Raw genomic sequence first — 26353 nt, forward strand, 5'->3', positions numbered from 1 at the left:
GTGAGTCCCTCCTTTCCTACCCAAACATTAAATGTTCAAGTTCCTCGGGGACTCCCCCTTTCTCACTCAGGACTAACTTCCAGCCTCAATTACCTGGATGTGGGAGACTCACCAAATGTTTATCTCTAGCTGACACTTCCTTGAGTTCCAGATACCTGTACTCATTGTTTACTACCGCACGCACGTACGCCCAGTTGTAAGTTGTGTCAACCTCTTTGTGATGTCATGGACTACAGCCCGCCAGGTTCCTCTGTCCATGGGATTTTCCAGGCAAGAATATTGGAGTGGGTTGCTATTTTCTTCTCTAAGAGATCTTCCCGACCCAGGGGTTGAACCTGTGTCTCCTCTGTCTCCTGAATTGGCAGGCGGATTCTTTACCACTGGGCCATCTGGGAAGTCTTCTTATAACCATTTTTAATCATTCTGATTAGAGATTGGGCATAAATAAGGAATTTGTATTCTGATAAACTGAAGGTTACAGAATTAACAAGTGTAAATGCTGGTTTTCACATGGAAACACATGGTTTCTGAGGATTTCATAGTTTAACTGTCCAGTACCACAGCTGGTGTTTGTAATAATGACCCTCATTTAACAGTAACACATTCTGCTTGGTAAAAAGTCTGTTTTTTTTTGTTTTTTTTTAGGAAAGAATATTTGTAACATATCTTACAAAGGTTTTTCTCTAGAAAAGTTAAAACATTTTTTAAAGTTCCAGGTATTTATCATTAGTGACTTCACTTTTGGACAAAGTTGGCTAAGTGAGGTCTTGCTGAACGTGGTCCCATAAAAACTGGCACTGCCCACACAGGAGACAGGATGGATTTTTCATGAATTTCCTCTGAAGGATTATAGAATATGATCCATATTTAAAAGTGTTAACAAGTTCATATTCTAGACTCTACTGGCAGCAATTAAACAATAAAAATATGTCAAAATCTAATCACATTACTTGAAATTTCTCAAAAAAAGGAAAATGCAATCTACCCCTGGTTGTATTGCTTCAGTGACATCAAGTTCTGCCTTTTTAATAGTTTAAATCCTGATTGTTAGACTTACTACTAGGAAGATAAATGTGGTCAAACAGACAACAATAAAAATCATCCAGAGGTGTGAAAATACTGACTGCTGGGAAGAACCAAGCAAATACAGGACAGCACAGGGGGGCTGGAGGCATCTTCCAACACGGAAGTGACTCCAGAATGACGCTGTTCCAGTACCTGCTGTGGGAGAGTTGGCATGGTGGGACTTCTTGGGCAGGTTGAAGATCTGTTCACCCGGGTCGGGAGGAGGGATTGCGTCTTGCCCTTGTCGTGCCTCTACCGGGTCATACTCCTTCCCATCGTAGTTAGCATCGTAGAACTTCTTAAACCACTGGATAAAATCCAGGTTGTCCTGGAAACGCCCTTTCACTAGCTTCTCCACGGGAATTACCTGCAACATAAAAGCACCGGGTGAGTCACAAGCCCCAGGCTGGTTTGTATTTAACACAACTGAAGAGTTCCCAAAACAGAACTATTTCCCCGTGTCTGCAATTCACACCTCCTGGCCTCTCCCCTAGTGTCTTAGCCAGTGGTATCCCCAAATCCACAGAAATCTTCATTATACTAAAGAAAAATTAAAATGCTGTAGCTGATTCTCCTGGGATGTTTAATACCTCTGAACAAACCATAAGGAACATTAAAAGGTTGCAGTTAATTTGCCTGGAATATTTAACACATCTGAACAAACCTTCCAAAATAAGGAATACCCTGAGCTGTCAAGAAGGGTGGAGCCTCTTCATAGAATGTTTATTGCCAGAGCATCTCCCCCTAAAAACATCTGCGTCTGGGATGTTGTGCTGTTCCAACAGACATAGCTCAACGGGTTTTCCTTATTTCTTTGTAACACCTGGTCCAGTTGTGTTGGAATAAGCTCTTAAACCAACTGTAACTATTAGAGAGTACCAATGAATAGGAACTCAAGTCAGTGAAAACACACACTAATCTAATGGTTCTTCTGAAACAAAATGAGCTTTGGTGGAACTTATTTACAATGTAGAGACACAAGCATAAAATAAAAGCAACTAATCACAACACAGGGCACAGTAATTCATGGGCTACACAGGAACACAGTTAATGTGCCACGGGTGGATGGGGGTGCGGAGGGAAAGAGAAACGATTCAGGTGAGGGGAGTCACAGAAGGCCTCCTGGAGGAGGAGACACTCAGCATTTATGTCAATTTCTGAGACGAAGCTAGCTTTTCATGGAGTACTTTCCTACTGGTAACCTAAAAAGCCAATCAGTATTACCTTCAAAGGTCTTTTCATGGTACTATTTATAAATATTTTCTATTAAAAATAATATTGCACTATTAAAAATAAATGTTGTACTATTTATAAACATTTGTAACTTTTGTTTATGCTAATACTGTGATTATTTTAGAAAAAGCCTTCTTGGAGCATAAGGGCCTTTCATTAACATGCTACAGTATTTTGCTTTCTGCCAAACATGAACACATATCAACAATTTTAGATGCTGTTGCTGCATTAGCCAGTCAAAGCAGGCACTTAGTTCTGTTGACTTAATTTTGCATTTCCTATCAAAATGAAAGTCCCGAGGTCATAAGTTCAAAATCAGAGGTGACAAGCAAATATCAGTACAGGTACTTCTGTGCTGCCACAAGCTAGAACCAACACGGACAGGGACAGTCTCTACAGCAGGACCTTTGGGTAGACTCACAACATATTAAGCTGGAGAGGCTTAAAGGTCATCAAGGTTACTGTCCCTCCAGTGACAGTACCAGAATTTTATCTTCAACATTCTTTTCTTTTTAATCTTCAACATTCTTACCAATGGCTAACCCGCTCTCTGTGTGAACACTTCTACGGATATGAAGCCGCAATTTTGTTACATACAAGTTCCGTTAATAAACCCACGAATGGGTATCTCTTTTCTTTTCGATCTAGAAACATGTACACAGAAATAGTACAGAAAGGTACAGAGAAATGATGCTAATGAGGAAGGAGACCCTGCACAACTCTTTATTTAACTTGCTATTTTATATTGGATTATACTTGATTAACAAGGTTGTGATAGTTCTAGGTGCACTCTACGCTTTAGTTTTGAATAAATACACAAGGAGCCAAGTTGCAAATTAACCTCAGCAAAGGTCATAAACTTGAAAATGATTCAAGAGGTTGAAATGTGTAAGACAATATATGTTTTGCAATACAAATAATGAGAAGCCAAAATTTTCTTAATATTTTGACAAGAATGCTTTAATTATATACTTTGAAGACACTAACTGCATTAAATTAAAAATATATACAGTCCAGCAAACTTTTCTGTTTTCTTTTAACCTCTCTTATAACCCAATATTTAATTTTTTTATTTTCATAGCCTATTTATTACTATGCAAAGAAAAGTTTTCTATTTCTCCCTTGCTTTTTTTCCTTATTTAAAATTCATTTCTAACTTATTCCCTCCAAGAGCTATATCCTAAATAAAGACTATGAATTTAATACGTATATGAACTGAATGGGCTTCAGCAATAGTCCTTATGGGAGGAAAAAGGACTCCAGCCTAACTTCATTTGTATCACACCAGGACAAAACTTTAAAGTTCAAAGGGGGTAAGAGAACATTTTATGGACAATGAGTGAGAATCTGAGTACATACACGGGACACTTGGGATGGGCAGTCCCTCACTTTAACTTCATAACCACAGGGACCGGGGTTCCAATCCCATTTTACAGATGGGTATACTCAAAGAATTTAAATAACTTGCTCAAGTCAAGATTAAAAGCCATGCCATTTCTATGGGATTTCGTGATTTCTTCAAAGAAACAAAACATACGAAGAGCCACAGTGGCACCTGGCAAACAGGAAAATTTCTCACCTGCATTGCTAATGCAGAATAACAACATTTTGGCATTCACGATTTCTGTTAGAGTTTTTAGTTGAATGGCTACAAGTTTAGGAATCTCCTTAGATAAAAACCTCAACCAGGTATGAGAAGTGAGGGTTGTGCTTTATGCTGTACATACAGAACTCAGCCTACTGATATCAAGATATAGCCCCTTGAAATGTTTTTGGATTTTTGCACAAAAAGAAGGTTAACCAAAGACGATGCCTTTTATGGAGGTACAAATCTGTCTCCTACCTTATCAACATTCATTCGCTTGAATGATGCTTGCAGAAGCTTAAAATTGTGAATGTATTCATGCTCCAACTTCGCCTGAAATTTTACTTTCTTCAAACTAATGCAGCCTGGGAAGAGCATGTCCATGAACTGGCAGTAGGCTGCTCCTGGAAAGAGACAAGGACAGACAGGTTGAGTCTGAAGGTACCACGTGTGACTGAGCGGTGCTGGGCAGGAGGGAGCCCCACGTCCTCAGCCCTCCTGCTGTGTGCTCCTCTCCTCCCTGCACCCACACCTCCTGGTCCACCAGGGCTGGGTGCTGGAGGGCAGGGGTGAGTCTGGATGCAGCTCCTCCACCGCCTCACCCCTAACCACTGTGGTACAGACGCTCTTCACGACAGCATCACCGGATTCCATGAACAATGAACAGAGCTTCATTCTTTAACATGTAAGGAAATCAGGGTGAGAACGACTCTTCTTCACTTCTCTCATGAAAAAAAGGAGCATATTTTTCCTTCCATCGAGCTGCTACCAGCTCCAAATCATTAACATATATAAGAGAAAAACAGCCAAAAATGTCTACATGAGCAAACTACAGGAAATATGGAGCTCAGAAAAAGAATATGTATACGACGCCCAAGCTGTTTTATATCCACCCTGCAAAATGGCTGAGGTGAAACTGTTTAACTAAGCGATCTAATACCGAAAATAGTTGTGTACCGATTTAATTCCAGTCCAGAGCAATGGGATTCTTATATTAACGTGAAGGATGGAGACATGGGGACTCTGAAACTTGCAGAAATTCAGAGTCATGCTGTTTATGACTGAGAAATGAAAATAACAGACATGTCTGATAAGTCCCTTGAGGAAATAGTCACAGAAAATAGGTTCATTAGGAAGTCTTTCATATACATCTGTATGTACATTTTCATGAAGAACTCTTAGATCATGACAATTTCAACTAGAAAATTGCAGAAAGATCACACATACTAATTCATATCTTCTTGACAGTAAAGGCTAAAGGCATTTCCAAGTCACAAAGATTATCTTTCTTTTACAAAAAGGAAAAGAAATTGAGTGGTGAGAATGGGAATAAATGGCCATTTATGAGTTCTCTTTGCTTCTGCACTTCTCCAGATCTCTCCATCTGTTTCTATAATATGCCAGTAATATGCCTTTTTGAACATAAAGGGCTCCCCTCCATCCACTGGTATCACGGTTTTGTAAGAAGCCTTTCATTCTGTTTGAGAAACTCTCCCTTACCTAGGAAGAGACTACGTGGTCTCTTACGTCAAATGGAGGCTGAGCATCCTTTACTGAGATAGGAATCTAAGAAAAGAGGGAAGCAGAAAATGCTAGTCGCTTAGTTGTGTCCAGGTCTTTGTGGTCCCAAGGACTAGCCCACCAAGCTCCTCTGTCCATGGGATTTTCCAGGCCAGATACTGGAGTGGGTTGCCACTCTCTTCTCCCGGGGATCTTCCCAATCCAGGGATCGAACCTGGGTCTCCTGCATTGCAGGCAGATTCTTTACTGTCTGAGCCACCAGGGAAGCCCTATCAAGGAAGTAGGGGCTGCTAAATGCAAAACGGTGAGGCAGCCCATTATTTGTAGGTAAGACTATAAAGTGAATCAAGGCAAATTGGAAGTGGTCAAACAGATGGCAAGAGTGAACATCGACATTCTAGGAATCAGTGAACTAAGATGACCATTATATCTACTCTTGTGGGCACTAATCCCTTAGAGAATAGTGAAAGTGAAGTTGCTCAGTCGTGTCCAACTCTTTGCGACCCCATGGACTGTAGCCTACCAGGCTTCTCCATCCATGGGATTCTCCAAGCAAGAATACTGGAGTGGGTTACCATCTCCTTCTCCAGGGGATCTTCCTGACCCAGGGATTGAACCCAGGTCTCCCTCATTGGAGGCAGACACTTTAACCTCTGAGCCACCAGGGAAGCCTTACAGAGTAGCCATCATAGTCAACAAAAGAGTCCAAAATGCAGTACTTGGATGCAGTCTCAAAAACGACAGAATGATCTCTGTTCGTTTCCAAGGCAAACCATTCAATATCACAGTAATCCAAGTCTATGCCCTGACCAGTAATGCTGAAGAACGTTGAATGGTTCTATGAAAACCTACAAGACCTTTTAGAACTAACACCCAAAAAAGATATCCTTTTCATTATAGGGGACTGGAATGCAAAAGTAGGAAGTCAAGAAACACCTGGAGTAACAGGCAGATTTGGCCTTGGAGTACAGAATGAGGCAGGGTAAAGGCTAATAGAGTTTTGCCAGAACGTACTGGTCCCAGCAAACACCCTCTTCCAACAACACAAGAGAAGACTCTACACATGGACATCACCAGATGATCAACACCAAAATCAGATTGATTATATTCTTTGCAGTCAAAGATGGAGAAGCTCTCTACATCAGCAAAAACAAGACCGGGAGCTGACTGTGGCTCAGATCATAAACTCCTTATTGCCAAAATCAGACTTAAATTGAAGAAAGTGGGGAAAACCACTAGACCAATCAGGTATGACCTAAATCAAATCCCTTATGATTATACAGTGGACCTGAGAAATAGATTTAAGGGACTAGATCTGATAGATACAGTGCCTGATGAACTATGGATGGAGGCTCATGACATTATACAGGAGACAGGGAGAAAGACCATCCCCAAGAAAAAGAAATGCAAAAAAGAAAATGGCTGTCTGAGGAGGCCTTACAAATAGCTGTGAAAAGAAGAGAAGTGAAAAACAAAGGAGAAAAGGAAAGATATAAGCATCTGAATGCAGAGTTCCAAAGAATAGCAAGGACAGATAAGAAAGCCTTCCTCAGCGATCAATGCAAAGAAACAGAGGAAAACAACAGAATGGGAAAGACTAGAGATCTCCTCAAGAAAATCAGAGATACCAAGGGAACAGTTCATGCAAAGATGGGCTCAAAAAAGGACAGAAATGGTGTGACCTAACAGAAGCAGAAGATATTAAGAAGAGGTGGCAAGAATACACAGAGGAACTGTACAAAAAAGATCTTCACGACCAAGATAATCACAATGGTGTGATCACTCACCTAGAGCCAGACATCCTGGAATGTGAAGTCAAATGGGCCTTAGGAAGCATCTAGGAACAAAGCTAGTGGAGGTGATGGCATTCCAGTTGAGCTATTTCAAACCCTAAAAGATGATGCTGTGAAAGTGCTGCACTCAATATGTCAGCAAATTTGGAAAACTCAGCAGTGGCCACAGGACTGGAAGAGGTCAGTTTTCATTCCAATCCCAAAGAAAGGCAACACCAAAGAATGCTCAAACTACCGGACAATTGCACTAATCTCACACACTAGTAAAGTAATGCTCAGAATTCTGCAAGCCAGGCTTCAGCAATACATGAACCATGAACTTCCAGATGTTCAAGATGGTTTTAGAAAAGGCAGATCAAATTGCCAACATCTGCTAGATCATGGAAAAAGCAAGGGAGTTCCAGAAAAACATCTATTTCTGCTTTATTGACTATGCCAAAGCCTTTGACTGTGTGGATCACAATAAACTGTGGAAAATTCTGAAAGAGATGTGAATAGCAGACCACCTGACGTGCCTCTTGAGAAACCTGTATACAGGTCAGGAAGCAACAATTAGAACTGGACATGGAACAGACTAGTTCCAAATAGGAAAAGGAGTACGTCAAGGCTGTATATTGTCATTCTGCTTATTTAACTTATACGTAGAGTAGAAATGCTGGGCTGGATGAAGCACAAGCTGGAATCAAGATTGCCAGGAGAAAAACCAATTAACTCAGATAGGCAGATGACACCACTCTTATGGCAGAAAGTAAAGAGGAACTAAAAAGCCTCTTGATGAAAGTGAAAAAGGAGAGTGAAAAAGTTGACTTAAAGCCCAACATTCAGAAAACTAAGATCATGGCATCCGGTCCCATCACTTCATGGCAAATAGATGGGGAAACGGTGGAAACAGTGGCTGACTTTATTTTTGGGGGCTCCAAAATCACTGCAGATGGTGACTTCAGCCATGAAATTAAAAGATGCTTACTCCTTGGTAAGGAAAGTTATGACCAACCTAGACAGCATATTAAAAAGCAGAGACATTACTTTGCCAACAAAGGTCTGTCTAGTCAAGGCTATGGTTTTTCCAGTGGTCATGTATGGATGTGAAAGTTGGACTATAAAGAAGGCTGAGCACTGAAGAATTGATGCTCTTGAACTGTGGTTGTTGGAGAAGACTCTTAAGAGTCCCATGGACTACAAGGAGATCCAACCAGTCCATCCTGAGGGAGATCAGTCCTGAATATTCATTGGAAGGACTGATATTGAAGCTGAAACTCCAATACTTTGGCTACCTCATGTGAAGAGCTGACTCATTTGAAAAGATTCTGATGCTGGGAAAGATTGAGGGCAGGAGGAGAAGGGGACGACAGAGGATGAGATGGTTGGATGGCATCACCGATTCAATGGACATGAGTTTGGATAAAATCCGGGAGTTGGTGATGGACAGGGAGGCCTAGTTCATGGGGTCGCGAAGAGTCGGACATGACTGAGCGACTGAGCTGAACTGATAAGGTGATAAAATAAAGGCCACAATAAGTTATCACCTCCAGAATCTTTATATCTGCGATGCCTCCTTTAGACGCCAATACCCTGAGTACAAAACTGGGATTTTGTAGTCAAGCAGATGGATTCTCTTAAAAACAAGACAACATAAAACAAACCAAAACAAAATACACTGGAGGAAATAAGCATCAGGACCCCGGGGGGTGTTCTTACAGCTGTCATCCATTATCCGGGTCTTCCTTTTGACGTGCCGCCAGATGGAGCCAATACCAATAGCCACTCAACATAATTTTTATAGAAAAGGGGATGTCTAAACACAAGTGTCTCATTACCTGCCATTTAAAGAGTTATATTCACTTCTGTAGTGTTTAGCATAAAGTTTACTTATGGAGACACCAGTATCTATGCATTCTTACAAACCTACCAAGCAAATCACTCATTTTCCAAATTTGAAAAGTAATAGCAACGTTTGAGGAAAAAAAGAAAACCTTGCATACAGTGTGTGAAGCAAGGAACGAAAAATCATCTCCATCTCATCATCCAGAGAAAACCACTGTTAATATTCTGGCACAAGCCATTCTATTTTTTTTTTTTTTTTAATTTAACAGACTGTGATTCCCTATCCGGATCATTAAATATTCTCTACTGACATTTTTAATGGCCTTCTGATTTTTATATCATGCTTAGCAACTTTCCCAAGCCAATATTACATAAATAAGCATGTGTATTTTCTTTAAGTACTTTTATGGTCTCAACTTTTACATTTACATTCTGAATCCATGTGGAATTTATTTCGGTCTATGATGTAAAGGATGGTTCTAATTTTAGTTATTCCAAATGTTAGTGAAAACGGCATTTTTGGCTCCCCAGCAATTGGACACCTTCCCATCTGACTTGATGCAACAGGGCCCTGCCTCCCACCACAGCACCGAAGGTGGGCGGACAGTCCTTTCCCCACACCCAGCCTGTGACTTAGGCTCTGTCTTTGGATGCTCTTGCCTGGGTTTCCAAATCCTGAGGGAGTGAGTGTAAACATGCAGGGACCATTAGAATTTGGTCATGATGGCCACGGTGGGATCTAGCAGAAGCTGGAGCAGCTCAGCATCATCCTGACCGTCCCAAGCCAGTGGCTTGAACGAGGCTCTCTTTCTAGTTTCTTAGCATCTTTTGCTGGCTGTCATCTTCTGAGCATGCTTCCCCAATGACTCTGAGCTGCCCAGTATCTTTTCTGTAAATCTGTCTCTGCTTCAACTTGCCACAATTATTTTCTGCTATGTTCCAACCCCAAATGCTGATTGATAAAGCTAGGGAGGTGCTGAACACCATCATTTCATAAATAATCTATACTCTTCCCACCAAGGAATAACTGTTTTTACTCTCTATGACTTTTCTAATACATGCTCTTAATGTCTCTTCTTAGGTTTTTTTTTTTTTTTGTGGGGGGGGGGGAGGTCCTGTCCCTGTGATAGTTGCACACTCTTCCTGGTGGCTCAGTGGTAAAGAGTCTTGCCAATCTGCCTGCCAATGCAGGAGACCTGAGTTTGATCCTTGGGTCGGGAAGATCCCCTGGAGAAGGAAATTCTCAGGATTCTTGTCTGGGAAATCCCATGGACAGAGCCGGGGGTTACAGTCCGTGGGGTCACAAGAGAGTCAGACATGACTTGGTGACTAAGCAACAACAATCGCATGTATCACGACATGCAGCATAATTTCTCCTCTCCCTTTCCTCAAAAACTTCTCAAATTCTGTTGTGCATTTATTCTTTCTATAATAATTTTGAATTTGTCATTCACAGCATGAAGAAAATAGACTTTCTTTTAAACGTAGTCATTTACTATGTAATGGCAGAGCTTTACTGAAATGTAATTCATATACCATGAAGTTCAATCTTCTAAAGTTTATAATCCAGAGGTTTTTAATATAGTTACAGAATCATGCCTCTATCACCGCTTTCTAATTCCAGAAGATTTTCAAGATTTTCACCCGCCAAAAAAACCCCAGTCATGTTAGCTGAGACTCCTGACTCTCTCCTCCCCCAAGGCCATGGTAATTAGGCACTAAATCAGTTATCGGTTGCTATGGACTTGCTTACTCCAGACATTTCATATGAATGGAATCACCAAGTATGTGGCCTTTGCATCTGGTTTCACTCACTCAGCAAAATCTTTCCCAGGTTCATCCAGGTTGTGGCATGTGTCAGAATGTCATGTTCTTTTTTTATGGCTGAATAATACTCCACTGTATGAATACAACATATTTTATTGATTCAATCATCAGCTGATCAACATTTGAGTTGCTTTCACTCTGGTGTTATTATGAGCAAGGCTGCTACAAACACTCATGTACAAGATTTTGCATGAACATAAGTTTTCAATTCTCCTGAGATATACCTACGAGAGGAAAATGGCACCTTTGTGTTTAACATTTTGAGGGACAGCCAGACTGTTTTCCAAAGCAGGTGCTCCATTTTACAGTCCCACCAGCAATGTATGAGGGTTCCAGGTTCTCCAGATCTTCAGCAACATTTACTGTCTTTTTGATTCCAGCCATTCTAATGCATGTAAATTTTTGATTTCCTTAAAGACAAATGACATTAAACATCTCTTCCAAATGCTTTTTCACTATCTGTATATCTTCTTTGGAGAAATGCTTATGCAAATCCTTTGCAGGGGGTGGGGTTAGATGCTCAGTCATGTCCAACTCTTTGAGACCCCATGGGTCTCTGTGAGACTGCAGCCCACTGGACTCCTCTGCCCATGGAATTTTCCATGCAAGAATACTGGAGTAGGTTGCCATTTCCTTCTCCAATGCCAATCCCTCGCTCATTTTTAAATGAGGTTAAATGTCTTCTTATTGGTGAATTTAAGAGTTTTTTTCTACATTTCAGAAACAAGTCTTTTATCAGATATTTGCTTTGCAAATATTTTTTCCTGTGGATTGTCTTTTTCTTCTTTTAAAAATATTTATTTATTTAGGCTGCACCAGGTCTTAGTTGTGGCACACAGGATCCAGTGGGATCTTCCATCCTCGTTGTAACATGCAGGATCTTTAGTCGTGGTATGGAGAATCTTTAGTTGCGGCATGTGGGATCTAGATCCCTGATCAGGGATCGAACCTGGGGCCCCTGCATTGGGAGTGCATAGTCTTAGTCACTGAACCGTCACTGAACCGTCAAGTCTTTTTCTTGATGATATCCTTCGAAGCACAGAATCTTTTTAACTTTGATGAAGCACAATTCATCCACTGTTTCTTTTGGTAATGACTTGGTTTCTGTCATATCTAAGAAACCATCGCTTAATCCAAATGCTAATGATTTCACTTACTTTTCTTCTAAAAGTTGTTTAGTTTTAGTTCATACATTTAGGTCAATGATGCATTTTCAATTATTTCTTCTATACGCTGTGCAGTTTGGATCCAAACATCATTATTTTGCACATGACCATTCAGCTGTCCCAGCACCATTTAATTATCTTGGCACTCTTGTTGAAATCAATTAATGATATATATACGGTTTATTCCTGAGCTTTCGATTCTATTCCATCTATATACCTATCCTTGGGCCAGTGACGCTGTCCTGATTACTACAGGTTTGTAATCAGTTTTCAAATCAAAAGTAGAAGTCTTCAAACTTTGTTTTTCCTTTTCAAGATTCCTTCAGCTATTCTGGGTTCCATGAGTTTGCCTATTAATCTTAGAATCAGCTCAATTCCTGTAAAAAAAAGGTAGTTGAGATTTTGACAGGGACTTAACTGAATCTAAACATTAATTTGGGGAGCAATGCCATCTTAACAACATTAGGTTTTCCAATCCACAAACAGGAGATGTCTTTCCACTTAAGTTCCTCCAATGATGCTTCAAAGTTTTTAGTGTGTGTATTACAATTCTTCATTAAGTTTCTTCCTATTATATTCTCTTTAATGCTATTTTACATGGAACTGTACTCTTAATTTTATTTTCAGATAACACTAATAAGGTTGATTTGGGGATACTGATCTTGTATCCTTCAGTCCTGCTTATTAGTTTTAATAGTTTTTTGTTGGTTCCTTAGGATTTTCTGCATACAAGATCATCACTCTAGTTCTACTTCTTTCTTTCCAAACTGAATACCTCATTTCTTTTTCTTTCCCAACTGGCCTGGCTGGAAGCTCTAGAAAAATGTTGGATAAAAGTGCTAAGAGTGGACCTCCTGTCTTATTCTTGGTCTTTGTGTGTGTGGGGAAGCATCTAGTTACTCATTCTAAGTAGGATAATCTTCGCAACCGTATGGGCTGCAGCCTGCCAGGCTCCCCTGCCTATGGGATATTCCAGGCAAGAATACTGGAGTGGGTTGCCATGCCCTCCTCCAGGGAATCTTCCCGACCCAGGGATTGAACTTGCATCTCTTGTGTCTCCTGCATTGGCAGGCAGGTTCTTAACCACGAGCACCACCTGGGAAGCCCAAATATGATAATAACCATGGGTTTTTCATAGATGATATTATCAGATTGAAAAGTTCCTTTCTATTCCTAGTTTTAGTGGCTTGAAAGGGTATTAAATTTTGTCAAATTCCTTTTTTAATATTCACTGAGACTATCATGCGGCTTTTGTCCTTTATTAATACTGGTACAACATTGCTTTTCATATGTTAAGACAACTTTGCATTAACCCCATTTGATCCTAGTATATAATCCTTTTTGTATGTTGCTGGATTTATTCTGTTAGTATTTGTTGAGGATTTTTGTGTCTATATTTGTAAGAGATACTGATCTATGTTTTTGTGTGATATCTTTTTTTTTGGTTTTGGCATCAGGGCGATACTGATCTCAGAGAACAAACTGTAAAGCATCCCCTCTCTTTTATTTTTTGGAAGAGTTTTTAGAGGAGTGGTGTTAGATTTTCTTTAAATGTTGGTAGAATTCAATGTTAAGTTATTTGGGTCTGGGTTTTTATTTGTGGAAATTGTTTCTTTTTTAATTGCAAATGCAATCTCATGTTACACAGGGCTATTCACAATTTCTATTTTTTAAGTTTTAGTAGTTTATGTCTTTTTAGGTTATTTGTCCATTTTATCTAGATTGAAAATTACTGATTTTAAACATTTACTTTTATTGCTATAGTTATTGTTCATGAGTTCTAATAAATTTTCAGTTAGTTCTCTGTGGTTTTATCGGGAGAAATCAATGCATAATATAATGCATTTGTTGTGCCATGTATATGTATATATATACATAAAGTATACAAAGAATATATACCAACTACCTTTTCAACTACCATGGAGATAACAAAAATGTTTTCCTCTTTTGATTAACATTAAATTTCTTCAATCATCATCATTGATTTCCTAATGTTGAATCATCTTTGCATTCCCTGAACTAAGTCCTACTTGGTGGTGTTCACAAAGTTTTCATTACACTGCTGGCTTAGATTCACAAACTCTTAAAAGAGATTGTGTACAACATTTTTTGTGTGGTTTTGTCTTCTTTTCTTATGGTTCTTTTAAGTTTAAAGAAATAACTTAAACTATGGGAAACTGTCCACATTTCTGAGGGTCTAAAAGCTTGAGCACTAAAGTTAAAAAAAAAAAAAAAGATCTGGTTAGAATCCTTACTGCACATCAGCTACAGCTACGTCCTGGGCTTTTCACACCTTCCCTACTCATTTCATGTGAACAGCAAAGAAGCTGACTAATTTCTTCAATAAACAATGAATTAAAGGGTGGATTACATTAGCATTTGCAGTAAGTTCAAGTAATGTTCTATGATCATTTAGGTATAACATTGTATGTCATTTTCTAGAGTCAAAGGAGGCCCTGAAATTTTTTTAAAAATATCTTACTGACTTTGAAAATGTTCCTAAAGAATTGTTGCTACTGCCTCTGGGTATGTCCATTTGGATATTTTCAACTTCCATTCCTCAAATCTCTAGTGCTTAAAAGAGACATCATGAAAAGGATGCTTTGACAGTAACTGTTGCTACTAAGAAGATCAGCAGTGGTTCTGGTAGGGCAGGAAACCACACTCAGGCATAGCTTAAACAAGGCTGTCATGTTCTGATTCCCATCAAAGGTCACCCCTCCATCCGTGCTCTGGATCCCATCTCCCCTCACCTTCTCATGGATGTCACTACTGCAACTTTCCTCACTCTCCTGCAATGTCAATTTCTCTCCATACAGCCTTGGTTTTTTTTTTTTTAATGTGGACCATTTTAAAGTCATGTCCAACTCTTCTGACCCTATGGACTGTATAGCCTACCAGGCTCCTCCCTCCATGGGATTCTCCAGGCAAGAATACTAGAGTAGGTTGCCATTCCCTTCTCCAGTGCATCTTCCTGACCCAGGAGTCGAACCCGGGTCTCCTGCATTGCAGGCAGATTCTTTACCAACTGAGCTCTGTCTTTATTGAATTTGTTACAATATTGCTTCCATTGTATGTGCTGATTTTTTGGCTGGGAGGCACCTGGGCTCTTAGCTCTCCAAGCAGGGATTGAATTCACATCTCCTTCACTGGAAGGTGAAGTCCTAACCACCAGAGCGCCAGCAAAGTCCCCTAACTATTCTTAACGTGTGCAAACATGCTCTGGTGTCATATGATTTTGACAAAATAAGATTTTAAAAACCTCCTTAACTCCACATAATCTGTTAGTTTGTTGTTTAGTCCCTAAGCTGCGTCCACCTCTTTTGCGATCCCATGAACTGCAGCTTGCCAAGCCCCTCTGTCCATGGTATTTCCCAGGCAAGAATACTGAAGTGTATTGCCATTTCCACCTCCATGGGATCTTCCCCACCCAGGGATCAAACCCGTGTCTCCTGCATTGCAGGCAGATTCTTTACCACTGAGCCACGAGGGAAGTCCCAGTCTTACTACTCTGCCATTTATTTCCTCCTATACACAGCAAAACTTGACAAAATTGTCTTTATTTTCAATGTTTACTCTACCACTCAAACCAATTCAATTGTCTTCCAATCTTACTATAGAGGTTACCAAGGTTATCAATAGCGTCTCTGTTACTGAGTCTAACAGTCACCTTTTTTTCTTCATCCAGCTCAACCTCTGACTAGTATTGGGCTCTGGTGACCAGTACCTCCATCTTAAAAGTGTGTATTTTGTTCCTTAATTAGACAAAACAGGTACCAACTAACTTGAAAATTCAACTAACTTGAAAATCACTCCCATTGTCCTAAAAGGCTGCTGCTGTTGCTGTTAAGTCGCTTCAGTCATGTCCAACTCTGTGTGACCCCACAGACGGCAGCCCACCAGGCTCCCCCATCCCTGGGATTCTCCAGGCAAGAAGTCTAGCCAGCCACAATTTAGGATATTGCTCACTTCACTGACAGGTGTAGAGATTTGGAGGTCATTTCATTCATCCCACAATAATGTGGCCTACATTTTACACAGATCCCACTTTTATCAAATTATGCCAAGGTTGCCTGACTCATGTACCGCCCTTTGTTGATACACCAGTGGTTCCTGTGAAACCATTACAAAACCCAAACTCCTTCCCTGACCCACAGTGCCCGGTGCCCAGGCCTCGGTCTACCACTCCCCGGAAGCTCCTTTCACACTGGCTTCCTTGGTATGCCACGTTCCTTCTACTCATAGCAAGGCTTAGAGGTCACCTCCTCAGAGGCCGTCCCTGACCACACCATCTGAAGTGACCCCTGAGTTACTCGACTACCTCATTCAGTTTTAGGTCTGGTATTTTATGGTTAACTCATATGTTGGCTTGTGGGATGCAGGTTTCAAGAGATTCTGCACATTAATCTGGCTGGGTCCCCTCTGTATCCAAGGCTTTAATGCGGTAACTTGCACAGTGTGAGCGTCAATAAACACCTGGTTAATGAATGAAGCTTTATGGGTTGTGGCAGCTAAACCACAACAAGGGCTGGTAAACAATAAAATTCTAATGTCACCAAAGTCCCAGGTAAGAGGCATTACTGAAAGAGTTGCTATCTGTTTTTTTAAGAATTGATAGGGTAAATACATTAAAGACAATAAAAAACCTAACCAAGACAAGAGCTACTCTGGAAATCAGTCTTCAGAAAAGTGAAAAACAAGCTTTAAAAGGCTAAATACTGGCTATCACACCAAGGTAAAAGCAATACAAATTGTAGGATGTTGTGCTTACCAAGACATTAATTATGATGGGCTATGCTCTAAGCCCATTGGCTCAAGGTGCTACTGCAGTTTTATGAAGGTCAATGAGACTCTGGAAATAATCAGGAAATAAGCAGAAAAAAGGAAAATATTCTGCCTTTGTACAGTGCCATGCTATGCCTGCCCCTATAGCCCTGAGGATAATTTCAGTTGCAATATATCAAAAGTGACATAATGGAGCTGAAAAATTGGAGGACAGGAATTCAAAATGAAGAGCTGGGGCACGGTATGAAGGCAGAACTCAACAATGAATATTCAGCCTCAAAAGACTTGAGGATGTATGATTTAAGTCTATGAAATCATGAAGAGCATGAGAAGACAAATGATCTCATTTTTACCAGATCCCATCCCAGGACCCCAGCAGAATATCAGAATAAACTGACTTTTTTTTTAAAGGAAAATTGCAGATAACAAAAGAGAAAGGAAATATTACTCACTAAGTTTATGGGTTGTATTATGCCAAGAAATAGACGAAAGGAAAACACCTACATTTGTGTAAAATCTGTAAAGCTTTCCTATCCATTCGAAACCTTCTGAATCCCATGGAGGTAAGTATTTTAAATTATCATCACCCTATTTTATAGATTTGGGAACAGGCTCAGAAAGTCCTTCTGCTAACAAAAGTAACACAAGAGGAATTCAAAAGTGTGGTTTTTTTTTTCCTCCTTCTCTATGCTGCTTCTAAGATTCATAAAATTTAAAGGTTCAAAGAGAGCTTAGAAAACTTGCTAGATTATAATTTTATAAGGAGTCACAAAGGAAAGAGAACATATGAACCTTTCAGTCTGATAGGAGGGGAGTCAGCTGTTTGCTCCTCGTAATCTTGGAGGATTGGGCTGGACAGAGAGCTCATTAATCTGCCCCAAAGTCGTGATTTTATATTTTAGTATACATACTCCTAATAACTTTATTTTACATATATAGCGTGTATATATATGTATGTGTGTATATATATGTAAAGCATATCCTCTCCTAATAATATATTACTGTTCACTTTTCTGCACACCTGTAACACAACATTGTAAGTCAACTATTCTCCAACAAAAATTAAAATAAATAAATTGCTATAGTCTTTGAAAAAAAATAATACATTACTGCTGTCAAGATTTCACAGTACTTTCCCAGAAATGGGACACAATCTGTGGAGAAGACATCAAGCTATATTTGGTTTGGCCATGAACAGCTACTCAAATTGCCCATATGATTTTATCCCAGGCCAGGGAACCCTTCTATAGAAAAGTCTATGACATTGAGGTATTCAATTATCACTTTCCACAATCTTACTTGGTACTGATGAAGGGTCAGAAGCAAAAAAAATGACACCTATTTAATGGACACATCTGTGCAAATACACCTTTAATTACAGAAATCATACAACGTTTTAAAAAAGCTTATTTTCTCAAATTACTATCAGTGAAGACAGAGGAGGGGGTGGGAAGGATAGAAATCCAGACTACTGGCCTCGATCATCTTGAATGGACTGTGACATGTCATCACACCCTTCGAAGTCAACAGTATTCCTAGCTGTAAAATGTCTGGTCTGGACAGATCTCTAAGCCCTAAAATCAGATGATTCTCTAATTCGCAGTCCATCACCAATGTGTCTTTTAAGGGACACTTGCTATTTCTGCTAATTAGGAGACAACAGTGTGTTTCATCATATGACTAAGACTTTTGCCAGCGTGCCTGCTTGTAGCCATCGCCATCTTTTGCTCGGTTGCTATAGGAGACAGGATTATGTAGCTGCATCTGCAGGATGCTCCCAGGAGCACCCACTCATGTCCTTCCCATCCAGGTACCCTTCCCTGAGCTCTTGATATCGATACACTCAGCAACATAATCATATTTTCTGTCATCTTCTGCAGCTGACTATTAAGTATCTCTCCCATTAGAATACTGTTTTTACACAATAATCATGAAATCATTCCCGCTCTGTTTTCGCTTTCAGCCCATCTTTCCTTGAACTGATCTCACCGCAGAACTGCATCGGTTACCAAAGCCCAAACCTCATGCTGGAGGCAGTAATCCCTTTGGGAAATCAGGGCTTCCTAATGAGCAAAGTGAGGCTTCAAAACACAGGGTTACAGATTTCCATCACATCAGCAGAAACCACGCTACCTACATAAACACAAGGCTTGAAGACTTTAATGGCAACTATGACACAAAGCTTTGAAACGTGAACATTTTAAAGGAATTTAAAGCTCCCAATTTCAACTGCATTTTTCTAATCCAACAAAAATGTGCTGAAATTGGTAGTAGCCCCGTGCTGTTTTCATAGGCATCTTTTGCATTCCTGGCATGAGCAGCAGCTTCATAGCTTCAGTTACACGGTCTTATTTAACTCTGTGAAGTGAACTTAGGACACTGTCTACTTCACCTGCCCTGAGTCACAGATTCACAAACAGAGATCTGGAATTGAGAAACTTGGTTTCAACTGAGTTTGCTCCCTGGAATTCTCAGGGTCCTCAAGTGAGCTTCCTGCTTCTTCCTTTTGCTTGGAGTTATGTCTGAAACTTTTAATTCATATTTTAAACGAAGTCTCAATGACAGATAGCTTTCAAACTGACTCCTTGAAGAGGAAAAGGAGTTGGAACCAGCAGGAAGACTTCAACTCTTGCAGACATAGATGGGGAAGGCTTCTGTGACTTATACTGGATGCTAAAAGCTCTCCATCCATGCCCTTCTCCGACTCAGGAAGCTGTCAAAGGATATTTTCATCTTCCTTTTACAGAAAAAGAAATAAGCCAGCAATCATTATGCCAACAGATGGATTTTTAAGAGTATCATCAGATATATTAAAAATCCTTGTCAAACCATGTCATTGGGCTTTCATCTGATACATGTCCTGAAGTTTTACTGATTCCTATGATATAAAACCTTTTTAAGAATCTTATAAGCTGCAGCAAATTGCAGTTAAAGATACCAAAGCTCTCTGTTCACAACCTGCCTTCAAAAACCAGGAGTACTTTTTACAAAGTAAGTGTTGTATTAGTCGCTCAGTCGTGTCCAACTCTTTGTGACCACATGGATGGTAGCCTGCCAGGTTCCTCTGACCATGGGATTCTCCAGTCAAGAATGCTGGAGCTGACCCAGGGATCAAACCTGGGTCTCCTGCATTGCAGGCGAATTCTTTACCATTTGAGCCCCTTTAAAAGTGAAGTTGCCTTTAAATCAGACTTTTATTAAGAAACTTACAGAACAATGTTAAAAGCAACACTCTCATAGAGATAATCGATCAGATATTAGATCAATGTGTGTGTGCGTATTTAGTTGCTCAGTCTTGTTCAACTCTTTGCCACCCCCATGGACCCATCAAGCTGCTCTGTCCATGGAATTCTCCGGGCAAGGATATTGGAGTGGATAGCTGTTCCCTTCTCCAGGGGATCTTCCCGACCCAGGGATCAAACCTGGGTCTCCTGTGTTGCAGGCAGACTGACCATCTGAGCCACCAGGGAAGCCCCCCAAGATCAATGCAATGAGTTGATTTAAAAGTGGTTCTTCATCAAAAAATCATGGAGAATGAAGACTATTTTCTTCTTACAGTAGGAAATTTCAATACAGTAAAAATCTACATTGGGCTTCCCAGGTGGCACTAGTGGTAAAGAATCCACCTGCCAATTTAGGAGACTGGAGTTCAATCCCTGGGTTGGGAAGATCCCCCAGAGTAGGAAATGGCTACCCACTCCAGTATTCTTGCCTGGAAAATCCCATGGACAGAGGAGCCTGGTGGGCTACAGTCCATGGGGTCCCAAGGAGTCAGCATGAATGAATCACTGACCACAGCACAAAAATCTACACACCAAATAGCCTTTGATTAAGCTTTAGGTACCAATATTTGTATTTAAAAGTATATTTTAGAGAAATAATTAGATTATGACAGATAAAAACATGTAATACTCAGAACAGAGCTGGTATTTTAAGAGTGGTAAAATAAAATCATGAAAATAATTTTCATAGACATTAACTCTGAGTTGAAAACTGGATGCAAAGAATGCTAAAGTCTAACTGGACCATTTCCAGTTGTTTTGTTCAATGAAATCATAATTACCCTGCAACTTACCATCTTGCATTTGAATGCCTTAGGGAAAAACACAAAACTGCAAATCTGCCTACTGATGCAGACAAAGATTCAGTCGACTGACACAAGAAAGAAATGGCATGTCAGGAATCATCGTGGTGGTATGAAAGGTTTCTTTTTACAACGACCCAGACCGGAGCTGGGTGCTTGGTTTCACTTCTCGTTTCTAACACCAGTGACTTCCTTTAGGGTAATGCACTCATTGAATTTTATCAAAACAAGCTGTCTGACATAAGCAGCTTCATACCATAAGCTCTGGCCTCTACATGGGAATCAGGAATGCAGGAATGGGAGAGGCCCTCGGAGCGCAGGCAGGAATGGTGGCAGGACAAAATGTCACTGGCTCCCAGATACTGAAACTGGCAGCGAGACGTCCCCAAGGCCGAAGTCCGAGAACAGAGCTGAAGTTAGAATCTGGCTTTCCAGACAGAGGAGGAGAGGCAGCAGGAAAAGCTTTTATTACAAATGAAAAACAAGGTAGAAAGATACATGGGAAACCCATTCTGAAGGGGTCACTTTTCTTACCAGGGTAATCAAAATAGAAAGCTTGGTAAAGCTGTAATATCAGAAGATACAGTTTCTCTATGATTGTGCACTCCTGTATTTTCACACACTTGTTTGTATTACCTCCTCTAATGGAAAAAAAAAATTTTTAAGTACTGAAATTACATGAGTGACTATGTAAAAGGGCAAGATTTTTTTTTAAATAGAATATTTTAATTAATTTATCTTGGGGGTTGTGCTGGGTCTTTCTCCAGTTGCGGATAGCGGGGGGCCACTCTCTGGTTGTGGTGCACAGGCTTCTCACGGCGGTGGCTTCTCATGTGGCAGAGCACATGCTCCAGAAGCAGGGACATCAGCAGCTGCAGCAATAGCTGTAGTGCGTGGGCTCTGGAACACGGGCTCAGGAGCAGTCATGCATGGGCTTGGGTGCTCCACAGCATATGGAATCTTCCTGGACTAGGGATTAAACCTGTCCATGTGTGCTGGCAGGTGGATTCTTACCCACCAGGGAAGTCCAAAAGGCAAGATTTAAATTAAGAAAAGCTTTAGGAGGTAAGAATCTAAAAAGCTGGATTTCTAATCTAGTTTTTGTGGTTATAAAGAAATGTCCATCTGGAAGGTGGTACAGACGGATGTCACTTGATTTATTAATCAATGAAAAAAATCAATAAACCAACAAATACTTATTGAGGAAAATGATTTTACTCTTAAAGGACCAAGAAATTTAGTTTTGAGAGACCAGAGAAACATACATGGAAATTCTAGCAAAAGTACAAAACAACTCTAAGAGTTAAACTACATGACAGAGACACAAGGATTAAAGGAGTTAGTTGAAAACTTTTGCCCAGTTGATGTTGTTCAGTCACTCGTGTTCGACTCTTTGCAACCCTATGGACTGCAGCACGCCAGGCGTCCCTGTCCTTCACCATCTCCAGAGCTGACTCAAACTCATGTCCTTTGAGTAGGTGATGCCATCCAACCATCTTGTCCTCTGTCATCCCCTTCTCCTCCCTTCAATTCTTCCCAGCATCAGGGTTTTTTCCAATGAGTCAGTTCTTCGCATCAGGTGGCCAAAGTACTGGAGCTTTACCCTCAGCATCAGTCCCTCCAATGAATATTCAGGACTGATCTCCTTTAGGATGGACTGGTTGGATCTCCTTGCAGTCCAAGGGACTCTCAAGAGCCTTCTTCAACACCACAGTTCGAAAGCGTGAATTCTTCAGCACTCAGCCTTCTTTATGGTCCAACTCTCACACCCATACATGACCAGTGGAAAAAACATAGCTTTGATTATACAGACCTTTGTAGGCAAAGTAATAATGTCTCTGCTGTCTAGGTTGGTCATAGCTTTTCTTCAAAGGAGCGTCTTCTAATTTCATGGCTGCAGTCACCATCTACAGTGATTTTGGAGCCCAAGAAAATAAACTGTTCAATAAACTCTCCCAAAGAGTAATCAATATTATCAAACAGATAAAGTCAAGTCAAATTTGCACAGTCATTTCTAGACGTCAAGGACCTTGACTTCCAATATTGAGGTTGGAATTCTCCAGGCAAGAATACTGGAGTGGGTGGCCATTTCCTTCTCCAGGGGATCTTCCCGACTCAGGGATAGAACCCAGGTCTCCTGCACTGCAGACAGATGCTTTAACCTCTGAGCCACCACAGATGCCCCAATATTGAGGTTAATGGTTCTCAATGACCTTAAGACTTTAAGAGGGAACACACACATTTTGCTGAATGAATAGGCTGGAAGGTAGCATTGAGGATGGTCCTCAAAGAGGCATTTCAAGCAAAAATAGGGAATTACAACAGCTGGTGAAAACTGAGTTTGGGCAAATGCAGGCTACAGGGAGGGAAGTAAAGGTGAAAGATGCTGGGAAGATGGATTGCAGACGCACTACTCAAGGCTTTAAAAGAAGCAGCTTAAGTTAATTTGGTAGGTAGTGAGGGAACCAATATTTCTAGGCACAAGTTTCTTTAGAGAAAAGTCCCTTAAACTGTGCCATTTTTAAGCTTCAATTTTAAGAATGTATCTATTTTAGAGGCAAATGAGATTAAGGATAAATGACCTAAAGCTGTCCATCGACAGATGCATGGATAAAGAAAATGTGGTATATACAATATCCATACAATGGAATATTATGCAGCCATTAAAAAGAATGAAATTATCATACTAAGTGACAAAAAGATAAATAGGATATCGCTTATTGTGGAATCTAAAATACGACAGAAATGAACTTATTTATGAAACAGAAACAGACTCACAGAGAACAGATTTGTGGCTGCCAAGGGGAAGGGAGTGTGGAGCCTACTGTACAGCACAGAGAACTATATTCAGTATCCTGAGGTAAGCCATAATGGAAAAGAATACAAAAAATAATATATATATATGTGCTGAATCACTCTGCTGTACTGCAGAAATCAACACAATACTGTAAACCAACTATGCTTCAATACAAATTTTTTTTAATCCCTAAAGGTTATAAACCATCCCAATTTCTCAGGAAATTTCTATTAGACTATTCCTCATATTGTTCTATCAACAGTACTCTATGTAGGACATTGTGTGACCTCCAGGTGTCACAGCTGATGAAGAGGCTTTTTAGTAGGTGTGAACAGACCAGCACAAACCCACAGTCCATATCTACCCTAGGGACCACGCACTCTGGATCAATGTTAGAAAGGCTGCCTTTTTAACAGCTAAAGCCACTGTCCCTGGGACTGGGACCTGCAAGGTTCTTCCCAGATCAAAGCCATTTTACCTCCTCTCCAAGGTGTGCAGCTGAGGATTCCTTCCCTACTGCTCCCCCCGCCCCTCATCCAGTCCACAAGCTCTCACCAACACTGATAGCATCAATAACACCAACACCGCCCCCTCCTTTCCAGAGATGACATTCTTCCCCACAGCTCCCTGAGAAGAGGCTTGGAAGCCAGAGAGAGCCCAAAAGGCCAAGGTGGTACCAAAGGAAGCGTCCAGCAATTGCAGAGGAACTACCACGTCACATTCATGCCAACTGTGATACACAAGACAGTATTTTTCTATAATACACTGCTTTCTGCATATTTCCCAGGTTAATCCTTTTCTAGGCAGAGGAACCAGAGATCAAATTGCCAACATCTGTTGGATCACAGAAAATGCAAGAGTTCCAGAAAAACATCTACTTCTGCTTTAGTGACTGTGCCAAAGCCTTTGTGTGGATCACAACAAACTGTGGAAAATTCTTCAAGAGATGGGAATACCAGACCACTTGACCTGCCTCCTGAGAAATCTGTATGCAGGTCAAGAAGCAACAGGTAGAACCGGACATGGAACAAAAGACTGGTTCCAAACAGGGAAAGGAGTATGTCAAGGCTGTATATTGTCACCCTGCTTATTTAACTTATATGCAGAGTAGAAATGCCGGGCTGGATGAAGCATAAGCTAGAATCAAGATCGCTGGGAGAAATAATCAATAACCTCAGATATAGAGATGACATCACCCTTATGGTAGAAAGCAAAGAAAAACTAAAGAGCCTCTTGATGAAAGTGAAAGAGGAGAGTGACAAAGTTGGCTTAAAACTGAACATTCAGAAAACTAAGATCATGGCCTCCTGTCCCATCACTTCATGGCAAATAGATGGGGAAACAATGCAAACAGTGACAGATTTTATTTTCTTGGGCTCCAAAATCACTGCAGATGGTGACTGAAGCCATGAAATTAAAAGATGCTTGCTCCTTGGAAGAAAAGCTATGACCAACCTAGACAGCTAGACAGCATATTGAAAAGCAGAAACATTACTTTGCTGACGAAGGTCCACATAGTCAAAGCTATAGTTTTTCCAGTATGGATGTGAGAGTTGGACTATAAAGAAAGCTGAGCACCGAAGAATTGATGCTTTTGAACTGGGGTGTTGGAGAAGACAATTGAGAGTCCCTTGAACTGCAAGGTGATCCAACAAGTCCATCCTAAAGGAAATCAGTCCTGAATGTTCATTGGAAGGACCGATGCAGAAACTCCAATACTTTGGCTACATGATGCAAAGAACTGACTCACTGGAAAAGACCTGATGCTGTGAAAGATTGAAGGCAGCAGAAAGGGATGACAGAGGATGAGATGGTTGGATGGCATCACTGACTCGATGAACATGAGTTTGAGCAAGCTCTGGGAGTTGGTGATGGACAGGGAAGCCTGGTGTGCTACAGTCCATGGGGCTGGAAAGCGTCGGACACTATTGAGCGACTGAACTGAACCCTTTTCTAAGCACAATTCTAGTATTATGAGGATCCCAAATTAGTATGAGGAATGCACAAGTATTTACTTCTGATATTCAATCCTAGAAGAAACTGAAAAAGAAAGCAAAAAAGGCAAGAAAGAAGTTTTCTTTAAAAACATTCAATTTTTAAATGCTACACTTAACTGTAATTAAGTGTAATTTTAAAGTTGACATACACTATGAATTGTCAAACAAATACATAATCTAAAAGAAATCAAAGTGAAAAAGTGGTCTTCCTTTGGAGAATGCTAGGAGAAACTGTAGGAAATTTTACCATCACGAGTTTTGCATTTATATGCTTCTTATTGTTAAATAATCTGGTCTAGGATAAGACCAAACTCTTGGATAAGAACAAACTCCTGACCCTATGTGTGCAGTCAGTGATGGTTTTACTTGGATAAGAAGGAACTCCTGACTCAATCTGTGGAGTGATGGTTATTTTAAGAACTGCCAAGCAATTCTTCTGTTTTCAGGTATACCATTCTAACATGCCCAACATGCGCAAACATTTGATGATGACTTCTGACACTCCTCTTTTTTTTTTTTTAAATGGTGTCTATGTGGCTGATAAACTGTAAATTTAAAAACAATCCAGGGAAAATCTAGGTTAGAAAAAATATTTTCCTTTGAAGAACAGTAGAACTTGAAGATGTGTAGCTTGATCATCTCAGCTGTGGAGAAACTGGATGGTCTACCCCTGCTT

At 40.4% G+C, this 26353-nt stretch overlaps 1 protein-coding gene across 3 annotated transcripts in view; it reads right to left on the reverse strand.

Moving 5' to 3' along the window:
- Positions 1 to 26353, reverse strand: part of MAPRE2 (microtubule associated protein RP/EB family member 2) — a 188512-nt gene that overhangs the window by 43231 nt on the left and 118928 nt on the right. For all 3 annotated transcript variants that reach the window (XM_068993538.1, XM_068993539.1, XM_068993537.1), the window contains 2 exons: positions 4142 to 4287; positions 1219 to 1432 (listed from right to left, as the gene is read on the reverse strand). In XM_068993538.1, the coding sequence (XP_068849639.1) occupies positions 1219 to 1432; positions 4142 to 4287 (360 nt within the window). The remainder of the gene's footprint in view (positions 1 to 1218; positions 1433 to 4141; positions 4288 to 26353) is intronic.

This window comes from Capricornis sumatraensis, chromosome 21 (genome assembly GCF_032405125.1).
Source record: "Capricornis sumatraensis isolate serow.1 chromosome 21, serow.2, whole genome shotgun sequence".
NCBI classification, from domain to species: Eukaryota; Metazoa; Chordata; class Mammalia; order Artiodactyla; family Bovidae; genus Capricornis; species Capricornis sumatraensis.